This window comes from Ranitomeya variabilis, chromosome 1, assembly GCF_051348905.1.
Source record: "Ranitomeya variabilis isolate aRanVar5 chromosome 1, aRanVar5.hap1, whole genome shotgun sequence".
Lineage (NCBI taxonomy): Eukaryota > Metazoa > Chordata > Amphibia > Anura > Dendrobatidae > Ranitomeya > Ranitomeya variabilis.
The window spans coordinates 901,390,591-901,407,345 of record NC_135232.1 but is presented as its reverse complement, the minus strand read 5'-3'; the positions used below and the strand labels follow the sequence as shown (position 1 = coordinate 901,407,345).

General features: G+C 40.3%; 1 protein-coding gene across 2 annotated transcripts in view; it reads left to right on the top strand.

The window, feature by feature from the left end:
* AP1AR (adaptor related protein complex 1 associated regulatory protein) overlaps positions 1 to 12,097 on the top strand; it is a 100,043-nt gene extending 87,946 nt beyond the window's left edge. For both annotated transcript variants that reach the window (XM_077278919.1, XM_077278920.1), the window contains 2 exons: positions 10,216 to 10,344; positions 11,727 to 12,097. In XM_077278919.1, coding sequence (XP_077135034.1) covers positions 10,216 to 10,344; positions 11,727 to 11,968 — 371 coding nt within the window. In that variant the 3' untranslated portion in view covers positions 11,969 to 12,097. The remainder of the gene's footprint in view (positions 1 to 10,215; positions 10,345 to 11,726) is intronic.
* Positions 12,098 to 16,755: the final 4,658 nt, after the last annotated feature.

Genomic DNA, 16,755 nt, shown 5'->3' with positions numbered 1-16,755 from the left:
AGTGAACACCGTAAAAAAAAAGAGGAAAAAAAACAATGCTTTATCATACCGCCGAACAAAAAGTGGAATAACATGCAATCGAAAAGACGGATATAAATAAACATGGTACCGCTAAAAACGTCAACTTGTCCCACAAAAAACGAGCTGCCATGCAGCGTGATCAGCAAAAAAATTAAAAATTTATAGCCCTCAGAATAAAGTGATGCAAAAATAGTTTTTATTATAGAAAAGCGCCAAATAAAAAATGATATAAATGAGGTATCGCTGTAATCGTACTGACCCAAAGAATAAAACTGCTTTATCAATGTTACCAAACGCGGAACGGTATAAAAATGCCCCACCCAAAAGAAATTCATTAATTGCTGGTTTTTGTGCATTCTGCCTCCCAAAAATCATAATAAAAAGCGATCAAAAAATTTCATGTGCCTGAAAATGGTACCAATAAAAACGTCAACTCGTCAAAAACCAAGACCTCAGATGACTCTGTGGGCCAGAATATGGAAAAATTATACCTCTCAAAATGTGTTGATGCAAAAACTTTGTTTTTGCAATAAAAAGCTTTTAGTGTGTGGCAGCTGCCAAACAAAAACCCGCTATAAATAGTAAATCAAACCCCTCTTTATCACCTTAGTTAGGGAAAAATAATAAAATAAAAAATGTGTTTATTTCCATTTTCCCATTAGGGTTGGGGCTAAAGTTAGGGTTGGGGCTAAAGTTTGGGTTTGGATTACGTTTACAGTTGGGATTATGGTTGAGATTAGGGTTAGGGGTGTGTTTAGTGTTATGGTTAGGGTTGGGATTGGGGTTAAGGGTGTGTTGGGGTTAGGGGTGTAGTTAGGGTTGGGATTAGGGTTAGGGGCGTGGTTAGGAGCGTGGTTAGGGTTGGGATTAGGGTTAGGAATGTGTTCGGGTTGGAGTTAGAATTTGAGGGTTTCCACTGTTTAGGCATGGGGTATCAGCGTACTCAGAACAAATTGGACAACAAGAGATTGGGGATACAATACATGGTTCAGGTACAGGACACACGAGGATTATTGTCTTTTGAAAAATTACAGGAGGATTATGAGCTACTGGAGGTTTGTCGGTTCCAGTATAGACAGCTTAGTCTACGTTCACATTTGCGGTCTGCGCCGCAACGTCGGGCGCCGCAGCGTCGCCGCATGCGTCATGCGCCCCTATATTTAACATGGGGGCTCATGGACATGCGTCGCACTTGCGTTTTGCGCCGCATGCGTCACTGCGGCGCACGCGTCCGGGCGCAGAGGACGCAGCAAGTTGCATTTTTGCTGCGTCCAAAATCAATCAAAAAAAGGACGCATGCGGCGCAAAACGCAGCGTTGTGCATGCGTTTTGCTGCGTTTTTGTTTGCGTTGTGTGTTGCGGCGCCGACGCTGCGGCGCACAACGCAAATGTGAACGTAGCCTTAGTCATGCCTACGTAACACAGAGCAAGACGGTAAATATGGAGATCTAAAAAGACATACTGGTGGAATATGTTTGTGGAGAGGGGGGAACAAAAGGAGTGGTGTCGGATATTTATAAGGATTTAATGTATACCTTTTTAAGTAAGTTCAATATCACATATATACACTAGCGTGTATATGGGTTTGCGCTGGAAAAAAGCCGGCACAACAGCCAAATAAGTGTCCACAAAGGTGAAAATTCTTGCAAACACCAGTCCAGATAGGCATTAAGATATAAAATGGCTCAGGTATAGAGCAAAATGGTAAACTTTTTGATAAGCAATACTTCCAAATATCAGTAGGAGAGAGATTTTAGCTTACCCGCTGTGTAGGAATGATGCAAGAAACAAGTCCAGTAGCCCTGTCAGGCAGCGGCGAGTTTTCGTCCAGAAATTTCTTTGGTCAAATCTTTAGTCAAATCCTTAACAAAGCTAGTGGCTGCCCCGGCCGGAAGCAGCCACTGCTCACCGGATTGCAAGTGGAAGCGGGGTCCAGCTGCGCCGACGCAGCGTGTGATACGAGCGGTGCGTCCGACTGGTCTGCAGGACCTGTGTGACGTAATCGCCCACGTGACCGCTGCTGCAGCCCGGTGATGTGTACGGAGTGCGGTAAGGACCTCTATCCTACGCCTTTCGGAGACAACTGTCTCCTTCCTCAGGGATGGTCCTTACCCCACAAAGGATCTCCTTATAACGCCTCCCACAATCAGCTTGATTACTGATAGCCGAACAATTCAGCTCCAACGTTGAGTCCTCTTGGTGTGGTGGTGTCCAGTAGAAATATCCACTTAGTCTCAGCTCTGGACATAGCCTTAATGTAATTACCACCTCTCCAATGTTGGTGCACCACTGCAATGCCTGAGACTTCCATATCTTGCACTCGTCCCCCATGATAGTCTATAAAGTGTTTCGAGAGTGGGTGGCCCATAAATTTATTTTTGATATTTCGGATATGTTCATTAATTCTTACTTTCATTGAACGTTTGGTCCTCCCTACGTACCTTTTACCACAGGGGCACTTAATAGTGTATATGACCCCTGTAGTAGAACATGTAATAAAATCTTTGATTATGAATTTTTGGTTACCTTTTTCAATATTAATTTGTTTGTGCACTCTTGTTTGTTTACACATGGTACATTTGTGACATGGGAAAAACCCCTTCAATATGTTATGAAAAAAGGTGGATTGTTTAGGAGGAGGTTTGTCCTGGACGGTGGGTGCAATCATATTTCCCAAATTACGGGATTTTTTATAAACAAAACGCGGGTGGCTAGCTATTTTATCCCCCCAAATTTTGTCATTTCTAAGTATATGCCAATGTCTGTTAACTATTTTCCGAAGGATTTTTACATTGGCATTATATTGTGTTATAATGGGGATAAAATCCGCTGTGTCTTTCGGTTTATAACTTGCATTCATGAGCTCCTCTCTAGATTTTTCGGAAACCATTGCTTTTGATAGTTCCAACATTTTTTCATCATATCCTTTCTCCAAGAATTTATCGGTGAGTAATTGGGCCTCAATGTTAAAATCATGGGGTCTAGAGCAGTTGCGGTGGATTCTCATGAACTGACTCTTAGGAATATTCAGTAACCAACTGGGGAGGTGGCAACTGTCCAAAGGAATGAAACTATTCGTGTCGGTGGGTTTCCTAAATGTGCATGTTTGAATTTCAGAGTCGTTGATAAAAATATTTAAATCTAAAAAATTTATATTAGTGGAGCTGGTGGTTGACGTAAATTTTAAAAAATATTCGTTTTTATTAATGTCCATTAAAAACTGGTTAAGAGTATCCAAACCACCAGACCAAATAAAAATGACATCGTCAATGAAACGTTGCCAGAGGACCAGGTCCGCGCGCAGACAGCCCCCCAGGTAGATAGCGGACTCCTCCCACCTACCCACATACAGATTTGCGTAACTGGGCGCGAACCTGGTCCCCATAGCAGTACCCCACTGCTGGGAGTAGTAGTCCTTCTGATATAAAAAATAATTATGTGTTAAAATGAATTGCATAAAATCACATAAAAAAATCGATCTGTTCCCGCGGGACCATAGAAAGCTTATTCAAAAAATATTTGGCCGCATCGCACCCTTTTTTATGGTCAATGACCGTATAAAGGGAGGTAATATCCAAAGTGCCTAATATATAGTGATTCTGCCATTTAAATTTTTGTAAGAGACGCAAAACATGTGCACTATCCTTTAAATAGGATGGTAACGAGGGTACAATCTTCTGTAAATGGGAATCCACGAATTTTGACATGTTGGCTGTTAGGCACTGATTGCCCGACACAATAGGTCTCCCTGGTGGATTACTAAGATCTTTATGTATCTTTGGTAAATAGTAGAATACTGCCAGTCTGGGAGGTCCATCGCTAATAAATTCGAAGGCGCATGGCTTCCCTATGATATGCCTCCTGGTCCAATATAACAACCCCCCCCCCCCCCCTTTGTCAGCTGGTCGGATAACCAATTCTCTGTTTTCTTGTAGAGATAAAATGGCTTTTCTTTCTCCACTAGTTAAATTGTATTTATATTTCTTACATCTTTTGTCATTAATTTTGCGTATTTCATCTATAACATTAGTTTGGAAAGTTTTCCATGTGTTCCGAGTATTCGTTAATGGGATGAAAGTGTGATTTCTTCCTTAGATTGGTGTGAACAAAGCCCATGTCTGAAACTGGTTCCGAGTTAATAGCATACGGATTTTTTAAAAACTGTCTTTGAATTGCCAATTTCCTCATGAATAATTTAATGCCCACATAGGCTTCGAATTTATCAAGACCTTTTGCTGGAGCATATTTCAAGCCCTTTTTTAAAAGAGAGGTTTCCTCTGTATTTAAAGTATGTTTACTCAAATTAAAAATAGTAGGTTCATTCATAGTGGAAATATCTACTGTCCTTTTCTTTTTGGAGAATTTCCCGCCTCTACAACCCTTTTTACGTATTTTTTTAAACCCAACTGAAAAAAAGGGTGTTTGGTAGTATTTTTATTTTTATTCTGATTTCATTGACCTGTTGTGGTCTTTGGTCTACCCCTTTTTTGTTTCTTAGATGAGGTGGCTCGAGGACCATTGGTTGAACTTAATGGTGACTGACAAATGTCAGTCAGGGTCTGGTACCGATTCTGGCTGGCCATAGAGGTTGAAGGGAGAGTTTCCTGAGCTGGTTTTTGGTCATTCAGGATAACTAGTGGAGAATTAGGGATGGTATTGGATACTCTTAACCAGTTTTTAATGGACATTAATAAAAACAAATATTTTTTAAAATTTACGTCAACCACCAGCTCCACTAATATAAATTTTTTAGATTTAAATATTTTTATCAACGACTCTGAAATTCAAACATGCACATTTAGGAAACCCACCGACACGAATAGTTTCATTCCTTTGGACAGTTGCCACCTCCCCAGTTGGTTACTGAATATTCCTAAGAGTCAGTTCATGAGGATCCACCGCAACTGCTCTAGACCCCATGATTTTAACATTGAGGCCCAATTACTCACCGATAAATTCTTGGAGAAAGGATATGATGAAAAAATGTTGGAACTATCAAAAGCAATGGTTTCCGAAAAATCTAGAGAGGAGCTCATGAATGCAAGTTATAAACCGAAAGACACAGCGGATTTTATCCCCATTATAACACAATATAATGCCAATGTAAACATCCTTCGGAAAATAGTTAACAGACATTGGCATATACTTAGAAATGACAAAATTTTGGGGGATAAAATAGCTAGCCACCCGCGTTTTGTTTATAAAAAATCCCGTAATTTGGGAAATATGATTGCACCCACCGTCCAGGACAAACCTCCTCCTAAACAATCCACCTTTTTTCATAACATATTGAAGGGGTTTTTCCCATGTCACAAATGTACCATGTGTAAACAAACAAGAGTGCACAAACAAATTAATATTGAAAAAGGTAACCAAAAATTCATAATCAAAGATTTTATTACATGTTCTACTACAGGGGTCATATACACTATTAAGTGCCCCTGTGCTAAAAGGTACGTAGGGAGGACCAAACTTTCAATGAAAGTAAGAATTAATGAACATATCCGAAATATCAAAAATAAATTTATGGGCCCCCCACTCTCGAAACACTTTATAGACTATCATGGGGGACGAGTGCAAGATATGGAAGTCTCAGGCATTGCAGTGGTGCACCAACATTGGAGAGGTGGTAATTACATTAAGGCTATGTCCAGAGCTGAGACTAAGTGGATATTTCTACTGGACACCACCGCACCAAGAGGACTCAACGTTGGAGCTGAATTGTTCGGCTTTCAGTAATCAAGCTGATTATGGGAGGCGTTATAAGGAGATCCTTTGTGGGGTAAGGACCATCCCTGAGGAAGGAGACAGTTGTCTCCGAAACGTGTAGGATAGAGGTCCTTACCGCACTCCGTACACATCACCGGGCTGCAGCGGCGGTCACGTGGGCGATTACGTCACACAGGTCCTGCAGACCAGCCGGACGCACCGCTCGTATCACACGCGGCGTCGGCGCAGCTGGACCCCGCTTCCACTTGCAATCCGGTGAGCAGTGGCTGCTACCGGCCGGGGCAGCCACTAGCTTTGTTAAATATTTGACCGAAGAAATTTCTGGACGAAAACTCGCCGCTGCCTGACAGGGCTACTGGACTTGTTTCTTGCATCATTCCTACACGGTGTGTAAGCTAAAATCTCTCTCCTACTGATATTTGGAAGTATTGCTTATCAAAAAGTTTACCATTTTGCTCTATACCTGAGCCATTTTATATCTTAATGCCTATCTGGACTGGTGTTTGCAAGAATTTTCACCTTTGTGGACACTTATTTGGCTGTTGTGCTGGCTTTTTTCCAGCGCGAACCCATATACACGCTAGTGTATATATGTGATATTGAATTTTTATTGCACAATTTATTTCCGTGGGAAATTGTTGGTTTCGCTGCAGGGTATTAGCATTTGTGACACTTGGCGCCACTTCCTATGTTATAGACTTTTTAAGTAAGTACCTGATTACAGCAAATGAGAAGTGGGAGGAAGAGTTGGGGAGGATAGAGGAGGATAAATGGGAGGTGATTTTGGAATACATACCCCAACTGTCATTGAGTGAACTGAGTAGGCTCTCACAGATATGTGCTCCATAGAGTATATAGGACTCCAGACTGTATAGAGCTGGATTGAGACAGACTTCTGAGTGTCCACGATGATGTCAGGCTGATGGGGCTGGGATCCTCCATATCTTATGGCAATGCCCCAAACTGAACACATATTGGATGACAGTTGTTAACGCTGTTGAGTGTATGGCTGTAGAATTGAGAGGGATCCTGTGGTGTGTATCTTGGGATACATGGAGGAGATTCAATTTCAAAATAAATATAAATTGGCAATAGCTAGATTGTTATATGTCGCACGAAAATTAATTACCAGACATTGCATAAATGAAGAACCGCCGACGCTACAGGAATTTATTAGACAATCTGACTTTATTATAAATATGGAAAATGATATTTGTTAAAAGAAAGAGCGAAAAAACATTTGAGACATTGTGGAAACCATGGGTGGAGAGAAGATGATCTCAAGTGAAGGCTGTATTTCTGATCACTTGCTGTTCATATATATAATGGGGGGGAGGGAGGTGAAGAGCGGTAATTTGAAAATATGTGACCTTGTTAGTCTTGGTATTACTGAGATTTTCTGTTAAATTTTTATTAACAAGATTCAAATCATCTGGTTTAAAATAAAAAAATAGATGCTTTAATAGTTATTTTTTATTAATTAAATGCAAAGTGGGTGAACAAAAGGGAAATCTGAATCAAAACAAAATTTGTTGTGACCACCCTTTGCCTTCAAATTGGCATCAATCTTGGGTACACTTGCACACAGTCTTTGAAGGATCTCTGCAGGGAGGTTGTTCCCCTCCTCTGTCTATGTAACCCCCGATAGACTTGATGTTGAGGTTAATGCTCTGTGGAGGCCAAATCATCAATTCCAGGTCTCCTTGTTCTTCTCTACACTGAATTTACCGTAGTGCTTAATGACATTGACAGGATGTTTGGGTGGTTGTTCTGCAGAAGAATAAATTAGAAGACAATATGAGACTTCCTGGATGGTATTGCATGATGGATACATATATGCCTGTATATCTCAGCATTGAGGAACACCATTATTTCTGAATAAATCTTCAACTCCATTTTGCTGAAATGCAGCTATAAAATTGCAAGGAACCTCCACCATGCTTCACTGTTGCCTGCAGACTTTCATTATTGTACTCCTCTCCATCCCTTTGGTGAACAAGCTGCCCCCTGTTACAGCCAAATATTTCACATTTTGACTACTCAGTCCAGAGCACTTGCTGCCATTTTTCTACACACTAGTCTCTTGGCCTTGTTTGTATGTTGAAGGTTTACTTTTGGGACACAATTCTTTTATGAAGACGACTTCAGACGCAACTTCTCAGAACAGTAAATTTATTTGCCTGGGGTATACCTTACTGATGCAGTATAAGTACTATCTTGTGTCTTGTTCATGTGGTCAGGTCAGTCTTGCCACAGTGTATAACTTGTGACGTGAAACTGTCTTCCACAGCCTTACCTTTTGTCTGTTCCTCACCCAGTTTTAAGCCTCTTACACAGCTATTCCTGTTTCAATCTATAAATGAATATGATGAACATTATCACCTTTGTGGTGTATTTACGCATTCACCTGTCTATAATCTTACAAAATCTCTCACTTTTGTGTACCTATAAGAATTGATGCTGTTTTGAAGGCAAAGGGTGGACACACCAAACAAATTTGATTTGATTCAGATTTCTCATTTGTTAATTGAAATAAACTATTAACACTTCTACTTTTGAAAGCTTTCTTACTTTGCAGTATTTTTTTTTCATTCTTGCCTAAAACTTTTGCACTTTAATATGCTTATTCTACACATTTGTGAATACGATCCATAAATTAAAATCAAACATATGCATCTTAATGGGAACCTGTCATGTCCCCAAATTTGTGGTAAATGTGTAGGTTAATAGTGCTTTGAACCACCGCACTGAAAGCCTGTCTACCATCTGGCTTTCAGTCACAGAGGCGCAGCGTCAGTCAACGCTCAGTCCATGGGCTATAAGCGCGTCCAGCACAGCTGTCTGAGTGGTGACTGAAGCCATGCTAGCAAACCTCTGTGACTGAAAGCCCAAGGCTGCCAGAAGGGATAAAGTTAATTTCCTCCCGGTAGCCCGGCATTCAGTGCAGTGGTCACACAGCTTTAGGGCTCTTTCATGTGTCCTGATATTTCCAGTACTTGAAAAACCAGTACCGGGGATACACGTGTCTGTGTGTATGTGTGTTTCCTACATGTTTCTGTGTGCCACATCAGTATCTCAGGTACCGGCGCCTGAGACAAGCCGGCATAGTTCGCGCTGTTCTCAGGTGCTGGGTGCTGAAGACAGCTCACATCATTGTCCCCTGCTCTCTCAGCAGTCAGAGCAAGCAGGGGACAATGTTGATAGTTGTAGTCAGCCGCCGCTGTCTGCATAGAGTGTCAAATTAAGAGTAAAATTTAAAAAATCACATTATATACAAAAAAAACAACAATATCCCTCACCTGTCCATAGTTGAAAGAATCCATAGTGTCCTACGCCATAATCCACCTGTGCGACATTTGCTCATCAGCATGTGCGGTGGCCAAAGGCAATTGCTCACTCTGAAGAGCAGGGGAGAATGACTCGCTGCAGCGAGAGTGGACCCATGAACTGCAGGGGACCTCAGTGAGATGATCGCAGTTCACTGTGAGTCCCCCTGTCACTGCAGTGAGTCATTCTCCCCCGCTCTTCAGCATGAGTGGTCACCTCAGGCCACCGCACATGCTGATGAGCAAATGTCGCACAGATGGATTACGGCGTGGGACACTATGGATTCTTGCAACTATGGACCGGTGAGGGATATTGTTTTTCGTTTTGTTTGTTTTATCACCGGGACAATGGCTTAGGGGGATTAGGTGTTAAAGCGAGTATAATGTGATTTTTTTTTTTTTTTTGTATTCTTAACTTTACACTCGATGTAGACAGCAGGAGCTGACTACAACTTTTAACATTGTCCCCTGCTCACGCTAATCACCGGCAGAGCAGGGGACAATGATGCGAGCTGTCTTCAGCACCCGGCGTTGGGGATCAGCATGAACAGTACTGCTGATTCCCAGGCGCCAATACGGGTCACACTGATGACACACGGATGTTACCCGTGTTTCATTCGTGTGTCATCCATGCGCATGTATGTGGAACGTTTTGAGGCCTGTGTGGCTGCTAAAAAAATGGACATGTCGGCGTATTTTGCCAACTGACACGCAGTCCATGGAAACACACTGACATGTGCGGAGACCCATTCATTTAAATGGGTCTACATGTGGAAGTGTCTCTGGTACGTGTGAAAACTGTCACCACACATACTGGACAAACTGATGTGTGGAAGAGCCCTTAGAAAGCTATTAATCTGCAGATTAACCTCATATCAGCAGGACAATAGCTTTTGGGGACATGATGGGTTCCCTTTAAGTCAGGATCACTAACCTTACTCTTCAGAATGTTTTTCAGTTTTTTGTTTTTTTTTTGCTACACATGACCTGTACTTTGTCTAGTAATAATAATAATGTGGATATCATTCTTAATGTTTTCCAGGAAAACAAACCTCTGCAAATAAGACAATTTAAGAAAAATAAAAGTTTGTTTTAATGTAAAACCTGTTTCTTGTATGTTTTGTTTCTCTTTTATTAGGGTTATCATCAGACACAAACCTATTAACCCCTAACACAGAGAGTAGCTGTGATCTTACAACCAGAACAAAGTCGACAAGTGGAAATGATGATAGCACATCTCTAGACCTTGAGTGGGAGGATGAGGAAGGTAAGAGATTGGTCTGAAGGCCAAGAACAATTTGAGCAGATTATTTCCACATTACATCCTACATATGAGCAGACGTCACGCCGACAATCCTTTAATTCACAGCACCGTAATGCCATACTTACTTGTTAGGGCCTGTCCATTTCTCGAATTCTCTGTTGGTGCCTGTTTATCTAATAACTAAATTCAAAATCTCATTGGAATTTCGCTAGACCATGACAAACACACAGTTGAAGTTTTGAGACATTGCTTCTTCACACTGTAAATCTTGGCACAATATAAGATAATTGATCTACATTGCATGCCGTCTCAACTTTTTTTTACTGGATTAATTTGTGGATGATGTATTTTTATATTTTATTACTTCTGGTATTTTCCTCAGTCAGGAGGGCCTGAATGCTTTCCTTAATCAAGTTGATATTGCAGGTTATGGGTAATAGATTCTGTAATAGGACGTTGATCCAGGGAACTAGTTTGATTTTTGTATGTGGAGTCAGGAAGGAATTTTTTTTGTAATATTGGGAATTGGCATCTGCTTTATGGTGTTTTTGAGTTTCTCTGGATCAATGTTAGGTCGATTGTACCCAGTAGACTTATGTCTATTGTCTACCTTAAAAACTATGAAACTGCGTATATTGAAGCATTACATATCCAGCAGGCTGACGATCCTTCTCTGTTAGAATTTGTCCAACATCTAAGTGAGCCCTACCTGACCTGTCTTTCTCACGGATAGAACTCGTACCTATTATAGTCTATGGAGCTGTCCACATGTCTGTGTATTTCTGCACCAAAAAAAGCAAACTTGTCTTATTTTTAATCCAAGTCACAGATCAAACTCATCAATGCAGGTCTATGGATCATTAAAAAAAATCAGACAGCACCCAGATGCAATCGGAGTGCTGTATATTTTTAATTGACTGAGAAATCTGTCAGTGTTTTTATTTTTTTCTTATATACAGTCGGTCTTTTCTGCATACAAAATAAATTGCTGACTTCTGAATGAGGCTTTAGCTGGAGGAATCTATTGACAATAATATGATCAAAAACTGCCCCCCCCCTGCTGGGACCCCTAATGATCATCTATAATACATGGGAAACCTGGCTGAAAGTTTCCAGTTTTGCACATTGAATATTAAACATTAGACAGTGCTTAATACAGTGGGCAATCTGCATGATGTAGGACTGAATAGGTCCTCCAGACGGAGAGAGGAACGCTGTGTAGCCAAGTTCCAATATGGGTAAGGGGTAGGAAGGGATACTCCTACCTTAACTCCAAATTGCCTAATAGGTTACATAAAAATAATTTTTGTAAGCTGGCCAAATTTAATGGTTAAATCTAGTGACCCTGTAAATAAGATTACATTTTATCCTTTCCATTTACCTAGGAATAAACAGGATGGTTCCAATGAGAGAACGGTCGAAAACAGAAGAGGACATCCTCCGAGCAGCTTTAAAATCCAGCGGCAAGAAACCAGGAAGCCACACCGCCTCTGCCTCCGATGACTCAAATGGACTTGAGTGGGAGAATGATTTTGTGAGTGCGGAGATGGACGACAATGGTAACTCAGAATACGCAGGGTTTGTAAACCCCGTGACTGAACTTTCTGGCAGCCAACAGGACAGATAGAAAAGGCTGAGCACCAAGGAATGTTGTAATTATCATATAAAAGAAAGCTTTCTCCTCTTCATCATGAGTTACATGAATGTACAGATTTTTGAGAGCCTTTTTTATTCAATAAAGTGCAATTTACCTTTGTTTTCTGCAGACACTTCTTAGTGATAGACAAAAGGTAAGTAGCTTGGCGTTTCCACACTTCAGTTGTGATACGCACTATTTGAGAACGTAATACTTTGGCAGTAGTTTTGCACTTTGTGTCTTAGAGCCATTGATTTATTGGATTATTGATTTTTTTTTTTTAACTTGTGCCCTATTCACATCTGTGTTAGAGCTGCCAAAGAGTCTACTCAAAATGATGGATAAAATAATGAAGAAAACGACATTATTTCATCCCTTAAAATAACAGTACACAGACGGACCCTAAACTGTTGTCACTGCCGTGTTTGCACTTCAGTCCTGATCAGATCTAACGCAGATATGAATGAAGGCTTATATGGGTTTTGTTTGCAGCGCTCTATAAATGTACACGTGGTTGCTTTTGTGATGAGCTAAACGTGGATCTTCGCAATGGTTGTAGATTATGAAGTGATCGGAGCTCGCCTTATCTCTTGTACATTCCACTGTAGGACACTTGAGGACTTGGTGATGTCCGTATAGAAGTCCTGTTGTGACACAAGTGAGCACAGTCAGTATTTCTTGGCTCTAGCAGAACACTTAATACCACATGCATGATGTGATTTCACAACAGATTGTTTATCTTGCATCAATAAAACTGCAAAACTAATAGCTTTACACCGCCCTAAGAAGTTATGTACACCTGCATATCCAATTTATTGTCTCAATAAATCAAAGATGAAAAATGAAGTAACTTTTCAAAAGGTTCTAGTTAAATATTTCCAATCATTTTATTTAATTGTACACTGACCACTAACATCCAAAACCGACAGAAAACAAATTCTTTGTAGTGTATTCTTGCTGTCTTAAAGGTTTTCTCCCAAGAACAAAGTAAATTTTAATCAATAGATCGATGGAATAAAAATAAGTTCCACAATTGGATTTGTTGAAATAAAATGTCCCTGTGCTGAGATAATGTTATAACTGTGCCCCTGCTGTGTACTGTGCAATGGCTGTGTCTGACCGTGCAGGGACATGGTCTGATCATACCACATCTCCTGGGCAGGGGAGGAAGCAAAAGAGAGTATACAGATAAAATAGCATGGGATCACAGCTGATTCTTTCTGTGAGGGAAAACCATATATCCATGTCTGTTTTTAAACACTGTTTCTGAGGAAATACCTCATGGGAAATGGCTTCCAGTATTCACAGGCAGGAAAATGTTTAACCTCACTGAAAAAAAAATCAGCTGTGACCACATGCTTTAATGTTTGTTTACTCTTTTGCTTCCTCCCCTGCCCAGGAACTGTGGTATGATCAGACCATGTGCCTGTACGGTCAGACACAGCCATTACACAGTACACAGCAGGGGCACATTTATAAGATTATCTCAACACATGGACTTTATTTCTTTTTTTTTTATATATCCAATTGTTCGACTTATTTTTATTCCAGGATCTATTGATTAAAATGTACTTTGTCCGTGGAACAGCCCCATACAACTTTTTCCATTCTTCCCCCACTTGTACTTGTGTACATTTGGTAGAGTAGCTTTTTTAGACAGATCGATGGGAGTCTGACTGCAAGGTTAAGCTTCCCAGAGATTATTTCTACAGCTCCTTTGTGTCACAACTGAAACGAACAACAAACATAGTAAGCTCTTTATAAATCCACTATTGTGAATTTAATGTGCTTTCATATGCATTGAAAGAGTGAAAACAAAAATGGTTGTAAACATCGACATAAACCTTCTGACAGATCCTCTTTAAAAGTTTATGCTTCCAATTCTGAGGGCAGCATAAATTAGTGACCAAGACTCTGATAACAACGATGTATCACATACTGGGCTGCCTGGTATAGTTTTCATCAAATTTTTGTTTTCTCTGCCACAGATCTAGCAGTGCTCTATCTGTATAACCCTGCCCACATCACTGATTGACACTTTTGTGTATACTGTGCATTGGCAGGAACCTGACATTGGTGAGGGAGCATATGCTTGCTTGTATATATACATCTTAATCAGGCACTTAGATATTTCATGCATTGAAGGGATTGTCCACCCCTGCAGTAATTTTTGGCAAATCCTGCAGTTACATGCCAACTAGACTTTGAGACACTTCTCTCAGTAGAAGAATGAGAGAAGCAAGGAAGACTCTAGTTGGCACGTGACCGCAACAATGCAAAAATCATACTTGCTGTCACATGATGTTCAATGGAATCAGAATGTGGAGCCGAATACTAACTGTGAGCATATTACACACACCTCAGATCTGGCAAACTGTATGACTGTTAATATATTCTTTCTGTATGAAAACTATAGACAGAAATTGTTGTCATAGGCCACGTATGTTGCCACTAATATTAGTTGTGACCTGCAACAAAAAAGCACAGTAAATGAATGTTCTTTACTCTGGCATTTGCTATTCAGTAAAGCTTGATAACTGCAACATCATGTGACATTTTATGAGAAACATTGGCACATTTAGTACTGACATTTTATTTTATTCCTTGGTCTTCCTGAAGCCTTAACTATTATAAGTGAGAATTATACATTTTTTATGACAAGTCAAATAATTCAGACTGATGATCTGGCACCTATCTGATTCCATTAATACCTGAGTAATGGCCCGTTATTGTAAACTGAAGGAGTAAATGTAATTACATTTTTTTTGTTACACTTGTATTATGGTTTCAATTCGCAGATGTATCTGTTGTACTGCGTCTCCATACAATGTCCAATGGACCCTATTTTGTCGGGGCAGTCACTCAATTTTAAACTTTGAAGTCAGAAAAATGAAAAGAAGTTGGATTTTGAACAAAGTCCCTTATATTACAGTAAACTGCGATATATATTCAACAGCCACACTTTAAATACAAGAGATCTGGAAATAAAATCCAGAATTTGAATGGCTAAGGTAACCTGTCTTTGTTGAAAAAAAAAAAAAGTTTTGTGGGGGCTGGTGAAAAGTCAAGTGTCTTCTAAAACGCCATTGAGAAGCTTGTATATTATGCTATAATTGAAAATAAAATGTTGGCCTGATTTAAATGTATTTGCTAAAAGTCCATGAATAAATGCACAAATGTAATATAGGCATGCTGACGAATAAATCTCTTTTTTTTTTTTATCATGTTTGTGTTTTTCCTTTTCCACACTTTTCTATATGACAAGTCATATTGCAGTGACTGTCCATGTCATAATGAAGCTAGATTTGATTGGCTCACATTGGAAACAAACACTTTGGTCCTTGTCAAATATGCATAAAAAAACCATTTACATGTGCCATCTGAGTTATTGTTAGTTTTCTTGTGATGTTCATCTGGATTGGCATTGATTTCAAGGAGGAACAGTTCAAGAGCATCTAAATCTAAGGCTCCAGTTACAATAACATCACCCATTGTTCCCGGAAGCCACATCATACAAGTGCTTCTCACAAAATTAGAATATTATCAAAAAGTTTAATTTATTTCAGTTCTTCAATACAAAAAGTGAAACTCATATATTATATAGAGTCATTACAAACAGTGATCTATTTCCAGTGTTTATTTCTGTTAATGATGATGATTATGGCTTACAGCCAACGAAAACCCAAAAGTCGTTATCTCAGTAAATTAGAATACTTTATAACACCGGCTTGAAAAATGATTTTAAAATCCGAAATGTTGGCCTACTGAAATGTATGCTCAGTAAATGCACTCAACACTTGGTCGGGGCTCCTTTTGCATCAATTACTGCATCTATGCAGCGTGGCATGGAGGCGATCAGTCTGTGGCACTGCTGAGGTGTTTTGCAAACCCAAGATGCTTTGATAGCAGCATTCAGCTTTGTGTGCATTGTAGGGTCTGGTGTCTCTTATCTTCCTCTTGACAATAAATCTATGGGGGTTAAGATCAGGCAAATTTGCTGGCCAATTAAGCACAGTGATACTGTTCTTTTTAAACCAGATATTGGTACTTTTGGCAGTGTGGACAGGTGCCAACTCCTGCTGGAGAATGTAATTTCCATCTTCAAAAAGCTTGTTGGCAGAGGGAAGCATGAAGCGCTCTAAAATTTCCTGGTAGACGGCTGCGCTGACTTTGGTCTTGATGAAACACAGTGGACCTACACCACCTACAGATGACATGGTTCCCCAAACCATCACTGATTGTGGAAACTTCACACTAGACCTCAAGTAGCTTGGATTGTGTGCCTCTCCACTCTTCCTCCACACTCTGGGACCTTGATTTCCAAATGAAATGCAAAATGTATTTTCATCTGAAAACAACACCTGGGACCACTGAGCAACAGTCCAGTTCTTTCTCTCCTTGGCCCAGGTAAGACGCTTCTGGCATTGTCTATTGGTCATGAGTGGCTTGACACAAGGAATGCGACACTTGTAGCCCATGTCCTGGATACATCTGTGTCTCTGGTGGCTCTTGAAGCAATGACTCCAGCAGCAGTCCACTCCTTGTGAATCTCCCCCAAATTTTTCAATGGCCTTTTCTTAACAATCCTTTCAAGACTGCGGTTATCCCGGTTGCTTGTGCACCTTTTTATACCACACTTTTCCCTTCCACTCAACTTCCCATTAATATGCTTTGATACAGCACTGTGTGAACAGCCAGCTTCTTTAACCCCTTCCCGACCTTTGACGCATACGCTGCGTCATGAAAGTCGGTGCCAATCCGACCTGTGACGCAGCGTA